Consider the following 25,844-nt stretch of genomic DNA (forward strand, 5'->3'; position numbering starts at 1 on the left):
TTATGGTTAGGCACTTGTGACTTGTAAGGGTGGAAGGCAGCATGAGAACCTTAGAGAAAGGTGAAAACCTGAGCTTTCACCGCAGGTTCATCATGGATTCAGCCTGAGTCTGGCCTTTCAGGTGGGTGTGGAGCTCAGGGAGCAAATCAAACAAGAAGCAAGCAAGAAGACCAGAAGCCCTGTATATCAAGCTTTGTTTTCAGCATTGCAAAAAAAAAAAATGTTTCTCTACGCTCTGAGCTCTTGTTGATGTCAAAATAACAGAGAAAACAATGATGATGCTGATGATGTCTCAAGTAGGTATCAGTCTTGGACCCGTCCAGGTATATCAAAATGTGATCCTTTCATTTATTCTACTGTGTTTTGTCCACCTCAGCCTTCTAGTGTTGCAGAGTTGGGTGTGATCAGAAATGTGTTGCCACCTGTCGACCTCACATCACCACACTGCTGACATAAATACTCACGAAAGCACACAAACATACTGCGTACTCCATTTTTTTTTAAAGTTTTAGGAAATAGTCTTTTATTTTTTAAAATAGAAGTATATAGTAATGAACCATTTTGTAAGATTTATTCTATGAATGCTGCAGACAGGTTAGAAAATGAATAGCACTGAGAGATGCGCTAAAGTTGTTGGTTTTGGTCTTTTAATGGAATTTTTTTGACAATATGAAATTTTTTTGGAAATAATTCAACCATTTTAAAGAGAACAAATGCCAATTTACCCAATCTGAGAGATGCTTTTTTAATTATCATTCCATGAAAGATTAATGGAAAGCCTCATTTGAACACACAATCTTTCTGCAGTAATTGCTAACTGCCATACATGGGAATAATTACTCCAGATATCTAATTTAGATGATATTTTTGCCAATCTAAAAATTGAACAGGTGGCAAGATGCATCAAAGTAACCATCACTCACACTGATGTCTTACCGGACTATTGGGAGCTTTGTAAAGGGCACCGGAGGGAGCTTCAGGCCATCAGGGAGGGTGATGACCTCCATTCCACCTGGACACTTGGCGGTGTAGTTCTCCAGACTCTGCGTCACCTCTTTCTTCTCTACAAATGTAGGAATACATAAGAGTAAGTAAATCGATGTAGAAATCTATAGAAACAATTGTATCTAAAGATCGGGCAACAACAATTATGACATAACACAATTCCCCTTGAACCTTCACAACAGCCAGTTAATCTGAGTAGTCCACTGTAGGGATTCGATCTTTGCGTGTGGTATGAATTAATCAGACATTAATGACCTGCGAGGTGTGTCTCTCTCAGCAATAACAGCATCGGCCTTCAAGTGAAATTTTTATTGTACCATCAATACCTTTTTGAGGGAACATTACTGTTCACCCAGCCATACAATTTTCTTTGGCTCTGCAAGTTTCAAGAGTGTCCATCAAGGAGAGAAGGACATTAACTGGCAAAGATTTCACACAGATCTATAACCCTTCATGGGAGTGCCTTATGAAGACTTATGATTGCAAGCGTTTTGTATTAATGTGAAGTGTTGTGTGTTTCTCCACCTTATTGTACATCCAATAAAAATGTTCAAAGCGGTTCTGTAAAAGCAATGGGCTATAGACTGGATGCTTATTCTATCATCTGAAAGAGAAGAGGGTTTGTTCAAAATAAGCTGGATGAGATGAGATGTTTTTTCAGCCATGAGAATGGGTGTAAAGCTTTTCTTTTCTCTTAGCATCGATAAAAACAATCTAAGAAAACCGTCCAAATGAATTTGTTAGTATGTGCTCAAACTACAAGCCTGTAGAGACAGATTTGGTGCCAGAGACCCACAACAAGTAGATCAGAGAGAAGTCAGGAATGAAAGGAGTATTGTTAGAGTGAAGGAATGGAGGGAAGGAAAGGGAAATACAGAGGGAATGAATTGGAAGTAATGAAAGGAAGAAGTGAAGAAGAAATAAAATAGCAAGAAACAAATGGAGGATAGCTCAGTTGTCCTTGTGGCTCAAAGCTTTCATGACTGATGACATATTTGTTCATTTTTCTTGTTTGACATGTCTTTTTCTTTTCACTTGAATCAGAATTGATTTGGCAACAGATCTAGATTTTAACACATGTTGACATATTATCAGCTTATAAACATCTGACCTGTATCATTTAATGAGGTGATGAAGTGCACTGAAACTGTCAACTGTGGAAAGGAGTGCAGCTTATATGATTTCAATATGAGGGCTGGTTTGGGATTGATAGTTACAAAAAGTCTTCTTCAAAAAAGGCTACATATAACAACTGCATTAAAATATGTATACAAGATCTACGTACCAATAAAGTCAACTAACAAACATCTAACCTACAGGTTAACTTAAAACAGCGCCCTGCTTTATAATCACGCCTGTCCATGTACAAATCAAGACAACAGTTGACCTGCATCCATTGCACATTTGGTGAGCATCTTTGGCTGACCATCACCTTGAGTTTTTGCAGTTGCAACATGCTGTGTTCAGATTGTCAATAGCCCTGCCTGAAAAAAAACACACCTCTCTCGTTCAGTTGAATGAAGCAAGTCCGTTCGAGACACAGTCGGCACATTCCTGGTGGATTGTCTGAGAACCAATTCAGGCATTGGTTAAACCTACTGGACCTCCTGGATTTAATGTCTCACCGTTGCCTGAAGCAACCTGCTTCAATCAATGCATTGTTTAAAAAAGGTAGGGATGATTTCTGTCTGACTGATTCAACCACCAATCTCCTCTTGACTGCAACATTTTAAACTACACCAGAGCACCACTGAAATAGATTCACAGCAGTATGAAAAACGGTAGGGTAGTTTGTTTTGTTTATCTGCTGGCTATACTTTTAGGATTACAAACTGTCACTGCTACTGATCAATCATTTCCTTGAGAATAACATTTATGGATATCAGTGGACAGCTGGGCAGTGACTATAGTGATGTATTCCTCAAAAAGCAAAAACATTTGTTCGCTTTCCATTGTCAGTACTTGCTCCTTCAGATCAGCTTGATGTTTCAGGACCCATAGATAATCAGACCTATGGAGTTAAACTATTATTTCACCCTGTTTTTCACCATCCTGCTGCCCAGGCAAACACAGCAAAGCACATTGTTAGCCTGACAGCTGGAACACATTGTCAAGATAAGTAAAGAGGGGAGAAAAGGTGCAGCTCTTAACACTTCATACGGTTCCCCAAACGAACGGATCTCATCTCCAAGTGTCAACCATCACCATCGCTTTTAGAGCGTTTCTCTGTGGTGTCAGTTGATGGCGGACCGCCATAGTCAGATCATCAGTTTTAAATATTACAGGGAGGAATAGTGCGAGCAGAGACAGCACCAGAGTGAGGTGTCAGATGAAGAACTGCACAAAAGCAGGCGCTACTGTGTGCTAGCGTGGCATGAATGGTTGCAGTTGCTCACAGCTCAGCTCAGCAAAAATATTCAGGAATATTCCAGATTCCAGATCTCTGTGTCCCAAAGAGTGGGTGCCTGGGACTGTAGCTTTGTTGGAAGAGAACTATAGAGGACGGATAAATCAGGCATAATAATGGGCAATTTTCTGTTTGGAAGAAAATGGCAAACAAGAAGCTGATGTCAGACTGAATAATGGAGTGGTAACCAAATGGCGATTGAGGCAATAATAACTGAAATTTTCAACAGGTTTATGGCCTTCTATTTCAAACTATCGTTCCCTGGATTGTTTTTCAAAATTTTCATTATGTGATGAAATAAAATGAAAACTACTGACAAACAAATCATTTAGATATTTCTGGATGGTATTTCAAGAAAAAAGCCAGCAGCAAAAAAATAAATAAATAAATTTTGTAAGTGAAACATAAATCATCAAAACAATAAACACTAAAAATAAAAAAAATAAATAAAAATAATACTTGTTGACTGGAAACTGAGCAACTGGAACAGGGATATTAATCTTTCTGCTATGAAATTCACTATTTAAAAGTAAGCATAGTATATCATATCCATCTCTGTTGCATGCACCGCTATGACATGTTGACTTTTTCCTGACACAGGAACAATCTTTATTGCTTAATTTGGCATTGTATGTGGCTGCAAGAGTGTGAAGCCAGGTAGTGAAATCTACCATTGTTATTAGAATATGCATTCACATCCGACATGTCTTCTTCAATGATTCAACCAGATGCTCCAATGAAAGAGTGCTGCAAACGTATAGTATGAAATATACAGTTAATGTAATTAAAGGAACAATGCCACTAAAGACAACATGGTATTTCAGCAGTTGTGTGATTCTGTGTTTCTGCAGACTGCCTGGTAAATGTTGATGTATTTCAAACTCCGTAAAAGCCTAGTTGTGATAACCCTGATGTTATCACTGGGGTTATTTTCTCAGATTTCACAAAGCCCCTTTCATAGCCACAGAACACTGTATACAACCGTTTTCAAAAGGCTGAGTCATCCTTTCAGTGACTAGTAAACTGATATGGATGGGTGAAACCAGTGTAGAGTATTTGCAGAGTATTTTGAATTGTAACACTCCTGGCAGCTATGAACAACTGTAGAGTCATAACAGTAATTTTTTGGGGGAGGTAACTTTGACAGTGGTGAGTCAGAAAACAAGTCACTTGTTGTAGAAGAAATCTCTACAGATGTGTAAATAGAATTATGTGAAAGTTTATGAAACTATATAAACAGCTTCAACAGACGATTGCACCACTCACTGCTTTGACAAGATGGGCTTAATCAAGCATGTGAACAACTCTAAATGAATGCAACTAATTAAAACAAACTTAAGACAAACAGCAAAACAACAGGACATGCTTTTCTTCTAATTTCATTTAGTATTTACTAAAGCTTATCAGGTAACCAACCACACTAACTGATTACTGGAGGTCTTTCAACATAAAAAAAACGTGAATCAATGCCTTTCATTAAGGAACCAAGCTTTCATATCTCATGAAATGTGCGCTGATAGTTAAAAAAGGAATTTTATCTGCACTTGGCAAGTCTGCAACCCCTAGACAACCATATCAATTTAAGTGAAGTGAGCCATTTTTGCCAAATGACGCAACAGTTTCACTGGTCATTGCAACTGCACGATGAAAAACATCCTGGGTCTTTTTTTGTGTGTGTGTGTTTTGTTTCTTTTTAGGTGGGAGGCGAGCTGAGAATATGAGTGATAATTGGTTTTGGTTAGTGTCTAGCTCAGGAGGATTACTAATTGGTGGTTGGGGATAGTTTACCCACCATCAGTTCACTCTAAATGGTAGGTGTCTGCTGTGCCTTCTGGAGAAATTATAGTCAATGGCCTATGAGAATAATGAAGTTGTACCGAGAACACCTGCTGTCAAGTTTTCCTGTGTATCAGCGCACCAGCCATGTTTTTCCAAAATGTTGGGAGCCACCGAGTTAAGAAACAATGCAAATAGCAACAACAGCACCAGACACAAAACAGTCATCACGCAATTATCATGCCGTCGTTAATGGTAACAACAGGTCAGATAAAGTGCATGTCCAAATTTAAACCTGTAATCAAAGAAAGGGATGTAAACAGAATGATGACATGGGGATAGTATGTCTGCTCCATTAGCTTGTCTATCTTGTGGCTTTAAATGCAACTCGGATTAACATCGTAGAGGCATGTGAAGCCATGATTCATTGCCTGGGGGGCATTGACTGTAAATTGTACTGAGGCTGTAAATCAGTGGGGAAAATTACACTATTACCTACACCTCTTGAGACACACCAGTGCTAATTTAAAAAAGGCATCAGGGATACCATCTTTGTTTTGTTAACATCAGGTATAAACCCTGACATACTTGATATGTAAATTCAATCTGAATATATGGGCCGGGAATTCAAAAAGTAATGACTCCGATTTTACCAATTTTGCACTTCATGTTTGAAGAGATCCTTCATGGTTTTGCCAGTTTAGAACAGAGTTTATTTATGTTGTGTGTTTTAAATCAGTGTAGTCATCCTGCAGCAGCCCAGTAACTGTAGTTTAGTTTACTTTACTAACTGAACCAAAGGTCTGTGCTTAAACAGTAGGAATCAAGCTCAAACCCATGACCTCTCCTCACTCACTCTGCTGCTTCTTTATCACTTTGTTGTTTTTTTTGAAAACCTCTCTGCCTTATCATGTGTCCCTCACTGACACCATTCTCACACGCAGACCCAGAATCAGCTATAATTAGCCCTATACCTGGTCACCTTGTCACAACCTAGAGGAAGCATTACATTCAGTTCCAGCACAGCTAAAAGGTGAAGGCTTTCAGAAAACATCTGAGCTATGTTTCTAATGATAGCAGACTTGAAAAGGTGCAACCAGCATCAGAGCGGCCTTTGAAAAAAGAAAAAAAAAAACAATTGAAAGATGTGGTTCCTGTGGGTGATGTGATGACATTAAAATAGAAAAGAATAACAGATGGTATCCAGCCTAAAAGAAAATTTTCTTTCTCATTACAATTATAGGCAATTAATATTTTCATTCAAGCTCAAAAAAAGACCAACTCTAATATATGACCAGACAGACAATATCTGGAGCTCTTCTAATCATCTCTTTCTATTTTTAGTTCTCTTACATTAAATGATTTTTTTATAATAGCTCCAACAAATTAAAAAATTCCTGAACGCAATGTCATAAATATGCTTCGAATACCACCTTTGGTATTACCAGGGTCATCAAACACAAAAATTCATTAGCGTTATTTTCAAAGCTTTGAAATCTAAGACTGTGTCCTCTATTATAAATCCTCTTCACCAATCTTTGCTCATTTTTTCATAACAAGCCATCAGTTACATGATTATTATGTGGTGAAGGTCAACAAACACTTACCTATGGTGGAGAGGGGCCATTAACAGTAACAAAAAATTCAATTTCAAATTAGATACGAGTCAAGTTGTTGTTGGCATATGAAGCAGTTTTACAGCCAAGTAATTAAATTATTATCAAAGTAAAGTATCTTAAGTTTTTAGACACTTCACTCGTCTACAGACAGGAGTAAGGTCAATGAAAGGAGGAGGCCCAAAATGTAGCAGGCAGCACTTTGAGCCCAAAAACTTACACTAAGTAAATATGAAGTGTTATATTTTTTTTGCAGAAACACTAAAAAAAATAAAACAAAAACACTGCTCAAGAACTCATACAAGGTCAGAAGTAGTAATTGCATCATTTGGTAGCGTTTTTCTAGCCCTTGGTGTATGTAAGAAGCTGCAGAAGTCCCTTTGCTGAGGTTTAATATTTTATACTGTAAGCTTGCTTCATCTTGTTCGCACCTCGCCTCCTTCTTCTCCCTCCTTCCCTCCCTCCATTCTAATGCCTCATAGCCAACCAAGGATTACGCCGGCCTCTATTGTGTGGCCAGTGGACCGTCTGGCTCACACTGCTTCAGTAAAAACCCTATCTCCTGGCTGCACAGGATTTCTGGTCAGAGCACAATGTTGCACTCCCGCCAAGAAAAAGCAAGCTTTGTTGTGCATCGCATACTATTAAGCACAAGGTATAATGCCGCAATCACCAAAGGACAGGTTGGCTGTTTTTTAGATGTTTTTTTAAGGCTGGGTATGAAGGTGGATGCTCCTCACATGGTTTTAAAATTAACACTGAAGAAGAAAAGTGTGTAATGTTTCCGAGACTCTTTCTGAAAGTTCATCGCGAACTGACCTTGATCAGACAGGAAGTCCAGCATGGTCTGCAGCAGGAAGGACAGGTGGCGAACAGACAGGCCGGGGTTGCCCATGCGGCGGGAGGCGTACACCAGTTCATGGAGGAGGCGCATTTGAACAGCAGCCCAGCCTCGGTGGGTACCTGAGAGAGAAGGAGAGAGACGATGGAGAGACATTCACGTTTACGAGGCTCATCGCTGACATCTAATGTTACACAGCTGCCATATCAGATTAGTACTGATGCATCAATTCATCAGTAAACGTCATTTTGTATTTAATGATGTCAAGGTCATGAAATCATATTGTTGGTACCTATTGAACATGAAATGATCCGTCAATTCATTGATGGACAACAGCGAAGAAATTAGCAGCTATTGTGACTTGCTTGTTGTCACCGTTTGTCATTTTCAAGCAAAAATGCCAAACACTGCTTCGCTCCTGCTTCTTTTCACTGTCCTATATGATAATACACAACATATTTTTTAGGTTGGTCAAGCAAAATGAGCAATTAGTTGTCGTTACTTTAGAATTTTGATTGACTTTTTAAACTATTTTAATTAAGATACAGGCAATAGCAGGAAGAAATCCTGTAATTGTTTCATAACATACCAATATCTGACATGACTTACAGGATTTCTGTTTTGAACTGGCTCATGAAGTTCATCATCTTACTTCCAACAACAGCTTTGTTTTGCTTTACTGAGTTAAAATGGGCACAAAAAAAATCTAATCATAAATCATAATTTGCCCACTTTTCACTGTGAATAATAAATCATTTTTTTACTGTTTCACTCCTGCTACAGAACATGAATCTAAAAACAAACAAATCTGTTAATAATAACAGAAAATAGATCAATTCACTTAACATACTAATACTAGAAAAATATTCTCAGTATGCTGTGATAATAATAGCAACAGTTAACAAGGCACACCTACAGAAAAAAAAAACACTAATAATTGCTCTCTAATGTATTCAGTGACTAACTTTAATGCTTGAGGCGTTGCAACAAAAGTGTGACAAACCTTCATAAGTCTGTATTTGTGTGCTTCACGCACCAAAAAAGGGCCACACGTGATTAAATGAAACTCAAGACTTTTTATTGGAGCCATTTCTTGGTATCCCCGTTGCAGACAATCACTTGTGCTCCAGCTTGGTGCTAACTTAGCCGGCGTTGTTTGCTCTGCAGAGCTCCACAAGACATCTTAATAGCATTCTAGCCTGACACCAACTGTTACATAAGACCCTCAGCCCCCTACGAGATCCCCTGCTCCACTCCCAGCTGTCGACTGTTGACTCACTAAGTGGGAAAGAAAACTAGAGGAAAGATGTGCTGGGGAGGCCGCGGGGGCCAGAGAGAGGGAGGGAGGATATTTGGTAAACACTCTGATGTTTCCACAGCTTAAATAGCACTTTCAATAACGTCAAATCATGCCCCTGATGCTTTTCAGTTATCAGCATTTTTCTGCCACGGTTATTATTCACCCTGACTTCTTCTGCCATCTGAACAAACTGTAAATGCAATTCCTTCAGAAGCTATTTTTTCTGTCGTGAAACTGCACCCACTAAGCAGTCTAAAAATAGCTGACTTCCACCTGTCTGCCAAAAACCAGCGCTTATCTGGAGAACAGTAATCCAAGGGACACTTTGGATTTTCTGAGAATGTCGCTCTTTTTCTCGAACACGAAAAATGACTTCATTTGTGGTATTTTCAGACTTGAACTGGAGGTGTCTGGCAATGTATTTAACACACCAGCAAGATAATGAGCGTGGTTCCACGGCCGAGCAGGCGCACTATTGTGCAAAACCTAATTCAAAGGTACCGTACCTTTCAGACCTCCTCTCAAAAAAATGTTTAGACTGTGGGCGATGACACGCCACATGCCACCATTATACTCTTTGATAATAAACATGATTAAAAAAAATTACAAGAAAGAAACTCTGAGTCGATATAAGAGCTAGAAAGAAGACAGAAAACGACATTTATATTTTTAGAGGGGAGCAGTGAAAAAGGGCTTGCGAGCCACTTAAAAAGCAATTTGTTCCACTGTATCTCAGGTCGCAGCAGACTTATTGGGATGCACCATTGATCCCCATTTTCTTTCTCACTTGAACTTGCCTCTCTCTTATTGCTTGATAAACTCACACCTGATCCCTTCTACCAAATGACACACCGCTGTCATTTAGTTCTTTCCCATGAGTGCAGGATGTTGCAGCTGCAGTGGCGTATGGAGTCATTATGTGACAGTAGCTTTAGGTGTTATTCAAGCTCACAAGTTCCACTGAATACTGCCTTCCCTATTTATCCACTTGTGTGTATATTTGTACAAGACTATTATATTGGATAACAAATGACAGGAAGTGTCCAAAGTCTGGAATATTGACTTAAATCTGTTCATTTGGAAAAAAGTATTGGAAAAATATTGCTGTCTCGCCTTAGATTTTTAATCATCAAATAGTCAACTATAAATTAATTCACAGATTTCTCCAGGAGAAAGTTTCCTGTTCCAAGTTTGTCTGACACCTATTGTATTTGCCACATGTGTTACAAGAAATAACTTGGTGTTATATAATATCACTGGACCTGTATTCATCTTTCCCTAATCATTTGCTTTTTAAGGATGATTAACTGTCTTCACTGTATCCCAAAAAAGATTTCTACTTTTAGATCTGACAGCTGCCAGAAGAAATGACGAGCAAGAAAGTGTTTAATTAATGCTGTGATGTACACGGACAATAGTAATCTAACTAGATTTTTCATGTCAATATGCCGAGGAGGACTTTGTTTATAGCTTCACAAGTGTAGTAGAGAACTTTATATTGGAAGATGACACGCAATCAACAGCCCACGAGATAAATGACTTTCAAAAGTCAAAATGTGGGGGAAATCAATCAAACCTTCAAGTTTGCCATAATCCTGCAACTGAGGAATCCAACATTAAATCACCAATAGAGGGTATTTGTTTTGAGCAATGACCGTGAGATTCATCTCAGGATTTTGTAGCTTCTATTTCCAAATGATACACGGTAAATTGCACATGTAAATCAGGAATAATCTGTTTGGCTGAGTCCAAATCCTTTGATTATTTCGGGCAATTTATGTCATTGTATTTTGCTAATTTAAAAGGTCAGCCTCTGCCTAGTGAGACAGTTTCATTCAGTGGCATCATACACACAAACAAGTGTGAGAAAAAAAACAGCTGCATAGATGGAATATTTTCAAATTGAACTCTGTAAATTGAGGGTTTTATTGCGACAAACCCAGCATCGGATGATTGGTGAAACTTTGGTAATATTAACTAAGAAGGTTTCAGTGAGTTTTATTTTGTTTCTGTCAAGTATGAATTGAGTTTCACGGTGTTACAAGGCAGAGTCAAGGTAAGGTTAAGGTACACGGTAAAAGGTTTTTAATCAATAAAGTCTAGTGGCTATGAACACAGCCATATTTAACCATTTCTGGTCAAATAAAAATGATCTTACTCTTTCCCAAAAAGTTCTACCTGTCCATATTGTTGTCAAACACATATAAATATATAGTATACAGTAAAATGTACTGTACGTTGAATCAGAGATACAAATGTGGAGAGATGACAATTAACCTTTGGAAACACACGAGTCACTCTACCGTTAACAACTGAGTGTGAAATGACAATGGAAACTCCAAAGTGTATCCCTAAAGTTGAACGAGTTTGGTGAAAAGTAACATTTTGTGGTTTAAGATTTTAAAATTGAGAAAAAGAAATGTTGTGAGACAGACGGAGAGATAAATGTCAAAAACTTATGATTATGTGGTTATTGTATTTGACATTTGTTTAGTTTTCAGTTATGAAGAGGAAATAAATCCTGGCAGTAAAGACAGACGGATAGTTAGTTATCAAGGCTCATGGTACGTGCTAATGGTGTAAAGTATGTTAATTACGTCTAAAACAACCTTTCACACAAACATTTTCTCTCAAACAAACTGCAGCTTGTTTCTATACACAGTTTCTTAAAGACAACTAGGCCAGAGATTAAAAAAAAAATCCTCTCACAGTGTTCCTTGAATAACGAACATAAGAGAAAATATGGACGTCCCTGAGCTTTTCTGTTCACTGTGAACTCTGTCTTTTGTGTTGCCAGCGCTCGCCGTTGAGTGGCTGCAATGAGCATGGGTCAACAGTCTGTAGAACCGAGAGGCTTATCATGAGGTCCTTACCAAAGCGCGTACAAAAGCCCGGGTCAGGTCTCAACTGTGCCTCTTTTTGAGCAAAGTGGTGGCTTGAATGTAGAACACCCTGAAGGAGCGCTCTTGAAAAGACAGCAGAGCTGCAGGTGAAATGAAGCGATGCTATTCATTCCCTCTATCTATTAAATATAGCTATACGCTGGTGACACTCACGTATTACGGATCCTGCAAGTGTGTACGACTTTCATCATTTGAAAAATAGTTTACTCGGAGAGATTTACTCCTTTCATAAAATCAGCACTATTTAACTTGTCACCCTTTTAAATAAATCAATCTAATTTTGACAGTCGCCTCAGCTTGACTGACTCCTGAATACCTCTCTGGTGGACTCCTTTAATGCAAAGTGCTTAGGTGTGTGGACTAAATGTCGCCTGGGGCACTGGACGTTACATGGCTGTTTGCTCGAAGGTTTAGACACAGAGCTCCTTTATGCAGCGCCATCTCTGCTGTCTTACTGTAACCTACTCTGGGAAGCAGGTAGAGTTTTCCCAGGATAAAACATTAACCCCAGTGGAAAAATCTAAATTTTAGTAATGTTTGGCCACACCATTAATCAATAGAGATGCATTTCCTCTATACAAAATGACAGCCCATTTATTTTTGATTTGTGAAATTCTGGATAGTTTCACTTGTTTCTTCACTGCCACAGATATAAAAAGAATAAAAGAACCTCACTTCATATTTAGAGCAAAAATATTAGTCAACAATATTAAACTTATCTCTTTTGGTTGAAACTTTGCTGATGCTACGTTTCCAGGTTCTGTATCTTCGTCTCTTCTCTTTATTTATGGTGCATACAGTTCGGTGTTTGCCACATGCTTATATACAGCAGGTCTAATACAGAAGTGATGGACTGCATATTCATAAAACATCACTCCTTCATCTCTTTCCAGCTTGAATATCAGCTTTAGTGTGAAGTATTCCTCCAGCAGCAGCCTAAATAATTCAAAGCGTACTTTCTTCCGATGACCCTGTGAAGGTCACAAGGCGAAACGTGTTGATCTAACAATAAAGTCGTTCTATATACTACAAGTGTTTCGACCTCTTTAAACTGAGCCAGGACAGCGGGAAGCCGTAGACTCTGCACTGCTTCATTTTAATTTAACTTTCTGATATAAAACCTTTATTTTTCTTGTTTACAACGCTCTGTGATGTATTTTAAATATGAATCACTTAATCCAAAACATCTACTACCTCCAAGAGTCCAAGTTTACCTTTGCTGAAGTCCTTGGGATCAAGTGACAGGCTGTATCCAGGCAACGTCTCCAGCAGGAGCTTGTAGCAGGCCCTCCAGCCTGGCTCCGGGATGGTGGGAGCCACACACTGCATGGCTGCAACACGCTTGAAGAACGCAGACTTTCTATGGAAGCCGATCAGTTCGTAGAGCTCGGACAGGATGCTGTAGCGCTGGATCTTCTCCTCCTCTGAGAGCTGCAGTTATGGAGACAACATTAAAGTCTCGCTCTGTTAAGTTGTTGTGTTTTGCTTGTTCTTACTTGTCACACTTGATGATCGAGCGTCACCAGAGCAGAAAAGTAGCACCATCCACCAGCCAAATGCTGATCAAATATGCAAGAGGTTGGTAGATTTGCTTCACACACAAGCCAAATAAACAATCTATTGAGGGAATAGTAAAATTGTACTAATTCTAATCTACTTGCCATTTGGCCTGTGGACAAAAAAGCTTCATGTGCATATGCAGATTTTGTTTTCACACTCATCTGCCGAAGGGGGAAAGTTTCCCCTGTGCTCACCTTAAATCTCAGTTTAGCAGGTGAGACAGAACGCTGCTGCCCGTCTCCTTACCGGCAAACACGAGCGTGACCACATATCCCCTGTCCTGGCGTCACTACTACTGGTTACCAGTTGCTTATAGAATAGATTTTAAAATTTTATTGTTTGTTTTTAAAGCTCGTAACGGCTTAGCCCCCCAGTATCTAACCGAGCTTCTTCATATCCACACCACCGCCAGAACACTGAGATCCTCTAGCCAGCTGCTGCTTGTTTCCCCCCTAAATTAAAACTAAAAACCAAAAGGTGACCGAGCCTTTGTGGCAGCAGCCCCTAGGCTCTGGAATAAAATGCCCTGGCACATCCAATCTGCTGGATCATTTGAGGTTTATAAATCCTCCCTAAAAACGCACCAGTACAGCACTTTGGTCAACCTCAATGTGCTGCTTTATAAATAAAGTTTGAGTTGAGTTGAGGTTACTAAATGGCATCACAGCTAGTTCGGAAGCCAATCACAGTACAACCTAACACAAATGGTGTCAATAACTGACATCAGGCCTTCATGCACTAATTCTAATATCATAATTTTAAGTGTATTAAGATTTAAAAACTGAGAAAAAGAGGACGAATCGCTGAATAGAATTTCAGAATTTGGAATAAGGCATGGTGGAGTTGTGTTTGACAGTAAGAAATCCTGCCTGACACCCTTAGTCAACTGTACATCATACTGTAAGAGGTCATATTAATCATCCTGTGCAGTTAAAGGAGTATTTCTTTCACAGTCAGATAGCGTACCTGTCCCAGGTTGATGTAAACAGCGTTCTGCAGGAACTCGGAGGCCTCCCTGGCCCTCTTCTGAATGGCCAGCACCCTGACCGCTTTCACACAGGCCTCCAGCTCGATCACTCCCGCGTTCTTATACTAAGAGAGATAAAGAGGCTCTGCGTTAATGAAAAATTAATAGCCGACACGAGGGTCGCCTCTATTTCTGTGGCTCACCTCATAATCAGAGGGAATGTTTTTTCATTAACATACGAGAACCCTCATCAGTCACCGCAGACGTGGGGTGGCGGGCAGAGCGTGATAACCGGGCTCCCCCCGTTGCTCGTTTCTCAGGGATTTTCCAGACACTGCTCCGTTTCGTGCTGGAGAAAAACCTGTGCTTCTTCTGCTGAGACTGCACGCCGCGCACCAGTCTGTGCATTTTTTATCTCGCTGTCCCTCAACTTCTCTCCACTTCCACCCTCATTGTCTCCTTATTAAAATTCAATTAATATCTGAATGGCTACGTGTTGAGACGTAAATTTAATTCTGAATGAACTAGTTACAGGTAAAAGGGCTGAAGGAGGTCAGCGCAAAAAGGCAATTATAATAATGAAGATAAAGCACAGGGTTGCTTCTGAATAGTATGGAAGCATAATGAACCTATTCAGCTTTCCTTAAGCATTAAGGATACGTTGATACTATTCTATGTGACTTTGTACAGTGGTCAAAGGAGAGTAGAAATAATACATGCCAAGAACAGACAGATAATATATATATATTGTTTTGTCTGTCCAATAGTTACTTAGGTTAACACAGTCTAACGTGGTTCTATTCTTAGAGAATGTCTTGTCCCCGTGTAGCATTCAGAAATAAACCGATGCTGTCAGCAGTTACTGGTCTGATACTACTCAAACACAGTGCTGTCACTGCCTTCAAACGCCATCAAACCAAATCAAATATTGCCCCCTGGTGAGTTGGATGAGTATTACCGCTCAGACGTGTGGCTGCGTGTAAACGCCGTATCAAAGCGACCTGAAGGAAAACACTGTCATGTACAGAGTGACCATTAATCTAAAGGCTGGAGGGCGATCATTACTGCCTCACACAAGTCAAGGCTATTGAAGTGAGTTCAAAGCTCTGGATGATCAGACACGACGGCGTCTTTTTCATATGTAAAGAGAGAAAACGCTACTTATATTAGAGAGAGCTACTGTCACGCAATTTAATGTTTCACAGCCAAATATGAAAGTGTGACGGAAAACCAGCAGGGACTCTGGGATAAGGCCTAGAATGACTTATCTTATATAACGTTTCTTCGGTACTCTCCTGTAGTATATAATAGTTATTTCTAATGACATAATTAATTTAATTAACAGGACCTGGACCTTGATAAGTGGCATAAAATGGATGGATTAACCAATTAAAAGTGACTCTTTTAGGTTGCTGCAGGTCTCATGGTGCTGACTGAAACTCAACAAAACAGCACTGAACAGCCTCCTGCAGCAACAATCCAATGTCACAACACATCATCCAAATTCAATATATAATTAATATAATATATTCAATATATAAAACATCACTAGATTTACCTTTTAAGACCTTTTAATTTTTATCTCTTGTGATACCTGGTGTCCAGGTTTATTTTAATTCTATATACAGTACATTTACTTTTATTTACACAGTCGTGAAATTAGTTAAACTTACCCCGACTCATTTCCTAAGTGATGCACTGAGCCTTTCATTAGAGCTTCATTAGATAGATGCTGCAGTTTGTTTTTATACAGCTGATCAACTTTCTGGTTGTCAGTTGAAACCCTTATTCAAACTGAATTTCATTGAGACATTTTGTCTGATATTTCACACAACACATTTTATTTTATTGTCTCATGGACTGAATGTTGTTTTGAAAATCTAATTAAAAAATAAATCTATTATGTTGATGATTTTATGTTATAATAATCTAGTTTAAAAAGCACTAGATTCAGACAGAATATATTTTACTTTAGCATTTTTAATTCGACAGCTATGGCACTGCTGATGAAAGAGTTCTGTAGTTTGTGGTCAGTACCTTTCCGTAGTAGGAGATGGCTTCTTTGTATTTATCGATAATGTCCTCGGGACTCAGGCAGTTCTTCGCTCGTCCAATCTCGGTGCTGGTGTCTGCGCTAATGCCGTTGGCCGTGAGGGCACCTACACTCAAAAAAATGACGGCATGTGATTAGTTGAGGGGAGACTCCTGGATGAGCGTCCATCAGTCTGTTCCATCATAAAAAGGAAATGAAAACGACAGGAGTGAAAACAGAAGGGAGGGGAAACTTAAATCCACCACTTACTCTGTCCAGGCTACCACCGCCACATGCATATTTATATACAACAAATGAGACAGTGTTCAAAATGTTGTTCACATAGCAGGATTCTTAACGTATCTGAACAGATAATGCTGAATGAAACTATGTGAAACTAGTTCGGATCATCCCGTTTAAAACTAAATCTAAATCCTCACCAGCATGCCCTGCTCTCCCTTACACCACTCCTCAGTGACAGTGATATATTTTGAGGCCTCTTAAGTCCCCAACATGTGATCAGAATGATGTGTGCGGCTAACGGCCCAGGCAGAGGTAAACTTGCACCTGAAATGTTTCAGAAGCAATTGCAAGGTGCATCTCTGGACCAAATCTGATTAGAATACAAATACCAATTCAGAGTGCATCGCCTAGCAACGGGGCTGTGTCCATAGCAACACTGTGGTGCTGTCACTATGACAAACGTGTGAATAATGAGATGCTGCATTGCACTACATCTTAGGCCAATTTGCACACGCAACACGATAAAGAGAAAACACTTAAAGTAAAATTTTTGGGACAATCAAGTTACAGAATATAATTCATCAACATAATGTGCGAGGTGTTTACTTGGCGTGATGAAAGCGAGAGGTTAAGCAACAGTGAGCATTCAACAAGCGGGAAATCAAAGTAAGCACCAATGGTCATGGACTGCCACCCGCTGGTGCTTCGACATGTAAACTTCTGTTCAAAAACTAAATAATCGAGAAAAATATTCTTTGAAATTAAGATATTTTTTGTGTGATTAGTAAGAGTAAGATGTGAACTATAAATGAGGAATAGAAGAAACTAAGAGGGGTCTTCAATTGGCATATTACTGATCACCAAAAAGTGTGGCTGTGAGAAAGAGCAGGTACATTAGAAAATAAACAAAAGGTGATGGTAAACCAACACAGGACTACCTGCCACAGGGGGAAAAGAACATCGATATCAATTACGATAAAATAAAACCACAGGAATCATGTAGGACAAAAAAAAAATGACATTAAACACAGGGTGAGGGCGAATGTGGCCGGAAGCGAACAGGCAGACTGGTGACTAAAAGAGCTAGGTTAGTTAGACATACCATACCTGGGTCAATGAGAACCTCCTGAGCCCCTACAGACAAAGAGAAAGAATGCAGATTCACTCCATGACGCAAGGCGCAATGTTAGCAGTGTTAGTCCCAACAACCTGCTGCTGCTGCTGCTGCTGCTCTCCTGTCAACTATGCTCATCACGAGCCATGATAAACTTTTGGCATGCAAAACAAAGTTAAAGGCATCCTGTGAAGTTTTTGCCCTTCTAGCAGCGCTATGGAGGAGTTTCTGTGCCGCTGGCCGCTAAAAGTCGGCAAAGACACGGCTCATCGGCGGACCTAAGGTAGGATAAATGATGCCTTGGTGCTCAGACAATTGGTACAGTTGTCATGAACCAGGGAATTAGCAATAGAGAGCATGTTTACAGCTTGTTTTGTTTTGGTTTTTTGCACCAGGCTGTAAACATGTTTATTTCTGCTGTGAAGTTGGACATTTTAAGATGGGCGCTAATGGAGATTGACTCGTTCTGTAGCCTGCCTCAAGTCAACTGCAGTTTTGGCACTCCCACGTTGGCTTCATGTCACAGCTACGGAGGCTGCCGCTTGGCGAGGACGCACATGCAGGCAGAGTGGAGCCAATGGCTCCAGGCTATTCCACTTGATTGACAGGTGGCGGTAACGCTCCAAGATCCGCAGCAATGGGCCGACAAAGGCGACAAAAGCGCGAGACGGTAAACATAGACGCAAACAACGCAGGGTTGAAAGTTTTAAAAATCAGTTTTGGAAATGTTTTATGAGGTTCTTTTTAATACTGGACGTACTGCAAACATCACGTTTGTTTGTTTATAACGTAACTCCACAGGGCACCTTTAACATTTGTACCATGGGGTCAAATTTATGAACTTTACTGCTGAAGAATTTGTTTCATGATTGATTTGTTACTTCTGATATTTGTTACCTGACCAAAGAAAGTAATTTAAATCATTTATCAAATAAAAAATATCAAACATAAGCTGATTAAGGTGTCTGATATAGAAATATATGCTTGCTTTTTATTGCAGTAACACCACTAGGGCTCACTGCTCACTTTTTAGAGTCAACTCTACATTATCTTCTTTTACACTTTACATGTTACCCACCTGCTTGCTGTTCATGCAATATATGTTACATTGTCTGTACACAGAATGTATCGGTTCTGTCTACACCTGCATATCATAGCTGCATTCGCTTGTAGCATTCATTCTGTATACTGGTTTCTGTTTAATTTGTGCAGATCTCTTTAACTCAGCCGATCGTGGCAGATGGCTGCCCACCCAATGAGCTAGGTTTCTGCTCAAGGTTCTTCCTTGCCACCATCGCCAAGCGCTTGCTCATGTTGGGAATTGTTGAGTCTCTGTAAACAATTTTTATTAGGAGTACGGTATATTACTGCTCTATATAGTGTCATCAAATAACTGTTGTTATGATTTAGCGCTATATAAATAAAAATTGAATTGAACTGAATCACTGTTATATCTCCTCTTACCACTGGTTACCCACTGGTTGTACTGTTAAAGTATGTATATTTGTACTTACTGTGTGCAGCAACAATAAAAACGGTTAAAACCTGATTTTAAATTCATCATTAAGTGTTGTTATACACAAGGCAGTGTTAATGTCACACCGTGTTAATATAGCATGTTAATAACAGAGTGAGATTACATAGTGGCAAGTTTGAATTAAATCCATCGGGGTAAATAAGAGAAGCTTCAGCGTTTTAGGAAGCTAATGTCTTGTTCCCTGCACACAAAGGAAAGCAGCTGAGCTGAGCAAAGCTTAGCGAGGTTTGAGTTGCCGGTCAGCAGTGACATTCTCACTCAATCACAGCTCACTCGCAGACAACAGCCTTCAGCCATTATCACATCCTGACCACTGTTTCTAATCAGTCCGAGGTTACAGAGCGATGCGCTCACCTGGTCTGTGGCGTTTGCCTGCGTCCGCCGGCTGGGAGATGCTCGGCTTGCGTCCCGCGGTCTTCCCCGCTGTGCCTCCAGGGTAGTGGAATATGACAGAGGCTGAACACAAACCCTCCAACGCAGCTACGGAGCAAAAAAATTATTTTAAAAAAGACAAATGATTTATCTCTTGCAAGAGTCTGTGACGGAAAGTAAGTTTAAGTTCTACGGATGTTTTCACTCCATCAACTTTTTGTGAACTGCATAGAACAAAAAGTCCAAGATACTTAGTTTATACGAGAGTCTGACCAATGTACCCGAAAAGACCAATATTATTTGTTATTATTAGCTTATCACAGATATACAGCACTGTATATGTCAACCGATAAATAGCAAGAAATACAAATATGTTTGAGGTCATTTAGAAACAGAGCCATCCTTACATAGATTGTTAGATTTTTTTGTTGTTGATCCGGTATGGCTCAGACTCTGAGAGCTGATAGATTTCATGTAGACAAAAACTAACACTGACAGTGAAAAATAAGCAGATTCTAGTCTTACCACCCAGCCAGAGGAAGTCATTTACCCCCCTGAGCAGCTCCACCGCCATGTGGTAGTGGACCAGGGCGTCCTGCAGCATGCCCGCCTGGAGACACAAGTCCCCAACATGTTTCCTCATCCGTCCCTGGCAACGCTTCTTATAATGCCTGGGAGACAGCAGCAGGAAAGGGAAGACAAACTTTTTTCAGACCACAGCGGGGAGAATAAAGTGGCTCAAGTTTTTCAATTAAAAAATTATATATATATATTGATTCTTATATAAATTGATTCTTGTTTGGGATTCAAAGAGTTTCTCTCTTTCTTTAAAAACAGCTCTGACTTTCTGCTTTTGTCATTTCTTATGTCAGCGGGGTGCCAGGAGAGGAGGCTCAAGTGAATCTTATCAGTCAGCTACACAGGGGGTGGGGTGTACGGGGTGGGAAAGCACAAGCAAAAGGAGAGCACTTAAACAAGGACAGAGTATAGGGCGACCTACAGTAACATCCTGTGCTCTTACACAACAACACAGGGACTCAGGAAGGAGCAGCTTCACCGGGATACAAGGGGAATTCAACTGGAAAATTATGAGTGAGATATTTGAGGACTCTAGACTAGAAAGGTCATGTGAAGACAGGAACATGGATCAGCGGGTGATCAAGAAACTCGAGGTGAAATGGAGTGACCACAAAGTTTTCTCGGCTGTAGAAAGACAGATCATCTGTATAAACATAATCCATATCACATATCTGGAGGATTAAAAAGTCAATCTAATGCTCATCAGGCGTCGTCTGAACGACAATGAAATGGTTCTGGCTGAGTAAAACTAAAATGAAAAGGTGCTCTTGGGGGAGTCATGAAAGATTAACCACGGCAAATGAACTGGATCTTTGGATATGGATGCCATTATCAAATTCATGTAGCCGCAGCGCTATGCCAAGCTGGAAGGTAATGTGTGTTTCTCGTGGAAAATCCATGTGGCCAGTGTGTCACTCCAGCTTCTCCAGCCAAACAAACAAAATCCTAAACTGCACCTTCCCAGTCCAAATGTTCTCCTGAAGCTGGGACAAACCTGAGCAGCATGTACTGTGCCATACTGTGTTCAATGGGTCCAAACCATCAGCTCCTCCTTTTAGAGGACCATACCAGTGTTTTGTTTTGAGTGTTTTTTGGTGTCATTTAAAAAGTATTTAGTGAAAACCCGACACATAACACTCACAAAAACAATGCAGGTGTAGTTAAAATCTTAAAGGTAACACTTTATTTAACAACTCCGTAATTCCCCGATAATTCCCGAGAGGTTTCCTGGAAAGAATGTAAATTGGTGCCAATTACGGGGAAATAAGAGACAGCGTTCAATCGGTACTCTTGCAATTAATTAATTCCAATTAACTGCTAATGTAACCTACAGAGTCTTTTAGTCAGCGCGCAGCAGTTTAGCAGAAAATTCAAAAAGGGTCAGATGCATCCACTGGAGAGCATACAATCTAATATACATACAAAAGAAAGAGGTTTTCCATTAGAAATGATTAACAACATGTCAAAGAAAGTCAGTAGGTCATAATTGGAGCTTTTCGTTAAGAGGTGATTCATATTTCTCTTTTATTAGCGCCAAATTACAAAAGTGCTTTAAAATTTACAACTCTCTCCCTCACAGCACAAACATAATACTGACTGATGAATGATAATGACTCCATGCTTCTGATATTTAACTTTATCAACTTTGTTTATTTTATTATTAGTATATATTAGTTTTTAAACAGTACTGCAGGTGAAGCACAGACTGTGTTTAGGATCTCCTGGACGAATAAGTTGCTGAAAAACATCACATGCAAAAAGAAAAAGCTGATGGAAAATGTGACAAGGGAGAACAAATAACAAGGAAGCATCGACGTTGTGGAAAAGGAAACGTGAACTTGGTGTTTCAGCTGAGATTTCATATGTTGAGGCACCACCGCAGAATACAAAACGAGATGAATGAATGGAGAAGGACGGAGGCAGAGAGAGAGACAGAGAGACAGACCAGTTGGTTGCCAGTCTGCTGGAGGACATATACAGTATATGAATAGAAAAACACGGGTATGGTCCTTTAACTTCCCTCTGAATGAATCAACCACACAAACAGTGCATGAATGAAAATCAGTATAGGCAGTCACTGGGCCTCTGTAAGCACTGCTGATGTAACATTTGAGTTACACTGGTGCAATAAACTGTAATGTAGTGCTGCACGTCAGGCCTCATCTACGCCACTGAAACAATATTACTAATGATATGATTGGCTGTGACGAGCCTCGATGCGTTCAGACAGTAAGCTAGACTATTTTGCTAAATTAATACCAGCAACTACGAGATTTTTCAGAGCCGTTTGTGTCCAAACTGAAACCTGTGGAGGAGCGATGAGTTTGGCTTGAAGTCATGAGCAAAATGCACAACAGCACAGAGGTCTTGGGTCTTTTTTTTTTCAAGGAGAGAGGGCAGGGCTAAAGCTGATGGGATCGGTATGGGTTAACCAAACTTAATGAGTCTAACATCTCACCTTTTCACACCCAACAATAAACTCACAGGACAGTATGGAAGAAGACAAAGAAGAAAGACAAATAAACCGAAGGTAAACGAACGAAAATGACCAGCAGCAAAAATCAAAAGACAGATTTTTGAGAGGAGAACTTCTCAGCAGGCAAAGGCAGACATGTAACAAGCAACTGGACACAGTAACAAATATCACATTTACTGACAGCAATGAACATTCAAGCACTTCTTAACCAGCCTCTAAATGCTTACGTGCTTGGCTCTGGCACTGCGTACAGGAAAACTCACCTGCTGTCTGTGTCCAAACCCACAAAGTCCTTCTTCTCAAAGGGCACACAGAGCAGTGGTATCTTGTCGCCTGACTTGTCTGTGGCCCGATCAAGCCGCTTGGACTCCAGAACGATAAATATCGACTCCACAAAGTCCTCCACTCTCTTCTCCACATCCGAGCAGTCTTCAAAGCTGGGGTAGAAGGCCACGTCCGTCCTCTGCTGCTCCGCGATATCTCCCTGCAGCCCGAACACCAGCAACCGCGAGTCGTACAGCGTGGAGCTGTACACCTCCTTCTGGCCGTGGAAGCGCTCAGCGGTCTGGGGCCACTCCTTGGCTGCGTTGCAGGTGGTGATGGAGATGAGGCCCACCACCTTGCGGTGCGTCTGGAAGTCTCCCCACTCGTTGTTTTCAGGCAGGTAGTGGTGACGGTAGCGGATGTAGAGGAGACGCTGTGAATCCCTGATGCTCACCTGGCTCACGCTGGCGATTCGTTTGTAGATCTTGAAAAACTGGTCCTCGGGTACGATGCCGACCGGCTGGATCACCACCAGGACCGTCTGGTGGTCCTCGGCACACTGCATGTAATCTGGGACGCTCATCTTCACATGTGGCTTTACAAGACAGAGAAACAATAACATTTAGAAGAGCCGATCATATTCACACTTTCTGTTTCATCGGTTAACAAACAACACAGCTTAATTAGCAAAAAAAAGTACAATGAAAACAGGAAGCAGGACAGAGACGATGCTGTTGATTTGCTTAATGCAATTCAAATGAAATTTCATTCACCTCTATTGCATTGGGGAGGAAGAATACATTTTAATAAATGAAAAAAAAATGCGAATAAAATATAAAAGTGCAAATATAATCAAAGTAGTCTTTGTTATGGAATTTTCTATTCTTAGGTTACACGTGTGGGTCTTGAGGTCCTCGGCAGTATTAGTTGTTTGGCTTTGGTTGAGGTGCCAGTCTATCTCAACACTGTGGTGGCCAGGATCGAAGAGACCCATTGCTGCCTTCTTAGACATAATAGATAACTTGCCGTTGACGTTCCAATCTGTGTAAACAGACATCTGTGTCTCTAGACTAGAATATGCTGACAATAACACCTGCATGAGTAAAAACTTTGACTTATTCTGGGCGTGTAGTGTTTGTGGTGTTATCCTGGGGTTTAAAGTTTATCCACCAGCACGAGTTCGTCAGAATGTGAAACCGACTGAGGCACTTCTGATGAACTTTGAGAGTGTCTCTAATTCTCCTTGGCCAAGCATCAATAAATAATACAGCATAAGACATTGACCTTTGACTTCAGAAATTTCTCCACAACAGTGATAAAATTAAATTTCTACGTTGGTTGCACTCTTGCTTTAACAAAAACATGCAAAATAACAAAATAATACACGTATAAAATTAATTATGAAGTGTTTTGAGCCCATATTGTCAATATTATTGTCATATATTTGTCTAAGTTATTTATAATTTGACCAGCTTGTATTGAGCTCCTCACCTTTGAATGGAAAAAAAGTATTAAATTAAAACCCCAGTGACTCTTAAATAGTTAAATAATAAACTGGTGTTTCATATTTAATGTAACGTTACCTTTGCAACACCTGCTGCAGTCACAGCTAACATAAACACAGGCTCAAAACGTGACTTACACCTGGTCAAACGTGACGAACACGAGGCGTGTGACAAAACAGCAGACCCGCTGGCCTTTGACTTGCATTTCTCTCATTTTAAAATCAATAATAAAACATTATGTTAACATATATTATCGTCCCAAAACACTTCGCTAGCTTCGCTTAGCTGCCTAACCTGTGAATTAGCCTCTCGTGACAGTCACACAGCTGAGCGGACAGGTAATCACAGCGCGTGCACACGTCAGCTCCTTCTCTCTGTCCTCTTTCACGTCAAAGTCTTTCATTTATATCACGTTAATTCACGTTACCTTAGCGATAACCGGCCAAGTTTCACAGCTGCTTCCTTCTTCGGACCAATGTTTTGCAACACTAAATCAACAGCGACGCTTCCGGTTCGCCATTTTCAAAATAAAAGCCCAACACGAGTGATGATAATTCAGGTTAGTTTGGTGAAGTGAAGCTGCATCAGCATCATACACATACTGCAAATAGTCTTTTTTTATCCTTTCATTTCTGAATCTTTTATTTAATGTTTTTTATCATTTATTTTGTCATCTATTTATCCCTTTACTCTTCCAGCTTTTTTCAATGAACAGCTGTTTTTTATAACTGTCTGGCTCTGTGGCATTGAATCTGTTTGTTTTACGTTTCTACTTCTTGCTCTTAACTTGTGTGGCCTTGTTTTGGGTCCGCTGCTCTGTAAAGCTCTCTCTGTAAACGCTTTTGTTTTGAAAAGGTGCTATATAAATAAATGTGCATTACACAACATATACTATATATATATATATGTACCTTATGCTTTGTATGTATCATTTGTGTGTGATTGTGTTGTAATATCTCTTGGGGATAGGGGATCAATAATGCACTCTATCTATCTATCGATATATTTATGTATAATAATAATAACTTTTTCCAACCAACCATACAACAGTTAACAGTGTAAAGGAAAATACTACTTAATCATACTGTGGGATCTTGTAAATCCTCTAAGTAATAATAATATTCTAATATGTGACATCAACATGATTGTTTTTTTGCTTTTATTTTGAAATACAGATCCATTGCTTACGTCCTCTCGTTACCTTGACTACTTTAATTCATCGTCTTCTTCTCTTTCAAAGGTAGAAGTATAATACGCAGCATCAGCTCCACCTAACAAACACATGAGGTACTGCAACTGAACATCTCAACATACTACATCATAGGCATGTTTGGATACAGACTTGAT

At 39.9% G+C, this 25,844-nt stretch overlaps 1 protein-coding gene across 3 annotated transcripts in view; it reads right to left on the minus strand.

Annotated features, from left to right (window-relative positions):
- The window catches only part of trappc9 (trafficking protein particle complex subunit 9), a 199,874-nt gene extending 174,858 nt beyond the window's left edge, over nt 1-25,016 (minus strand). The window contains exons 1-10 of one of the 3 annotated variants that reach the window (XM_019258505.2): nt 24,925-25,016; nt 22,992-23,587; nt 20,199-20,344; nt 19,656-19,781; nt 17,758-17,784; nt 16,413-16,534; nt 14,375-14,500; nt 13,063-13,279; nt 7,624-7,767; nt 937-1,063 (exon numbers count right to left, since the gene is read on the minus strand). In XM_019258505.2, coding sequence (XP_019114050.1) covers nt 937-1,063; nt 7,624-7,767; nt 13,063-13,279; nt 14,375-14,500; nt 16,413-16,534; nt 17,758-17,784; nt 19,656-19,781; nt 20,199-20,344; nt 22,992-23,575 — 1,619 coding nt within the window. In that variant the 5' untranslated portion in view covers nt 23,576-23,587; nt 24,925-25,016. Of the gene's footprint in view, nt 1-936; nt 1,064-7,623; nt 7,768-13,062; nt 13,280-14,374; nt 14,501-16,412; nt 16,535-17,757; nt 17,785-19,655; nt 19,782-20,198; nt 20,345-22,991; nt 23,588-24,791 lie in introns of all 3 variants that reach the window. The other 2 variants (XM_019258513.2, XM_019258520.2) reach the window with 2 other exon arrangements.
- Between the last annotated feature and the right edge of the window lie 828 nt (nt 25,017-25,844).

This window comes from Larimichthys crocea, chromosome XIII (genome assembly GCF_000972845.2).
Source record: "Larimichthys crocea isolate SSNF chromosome XIII, L_crocea_2.0, whole genome shotgun sequence".
NCBI classification, from domain to species: Eukaryota; Metazoa; Chordata; class Actinopteri; family Sciaenidae; genus Larimichthys; species Larimichthys crocea.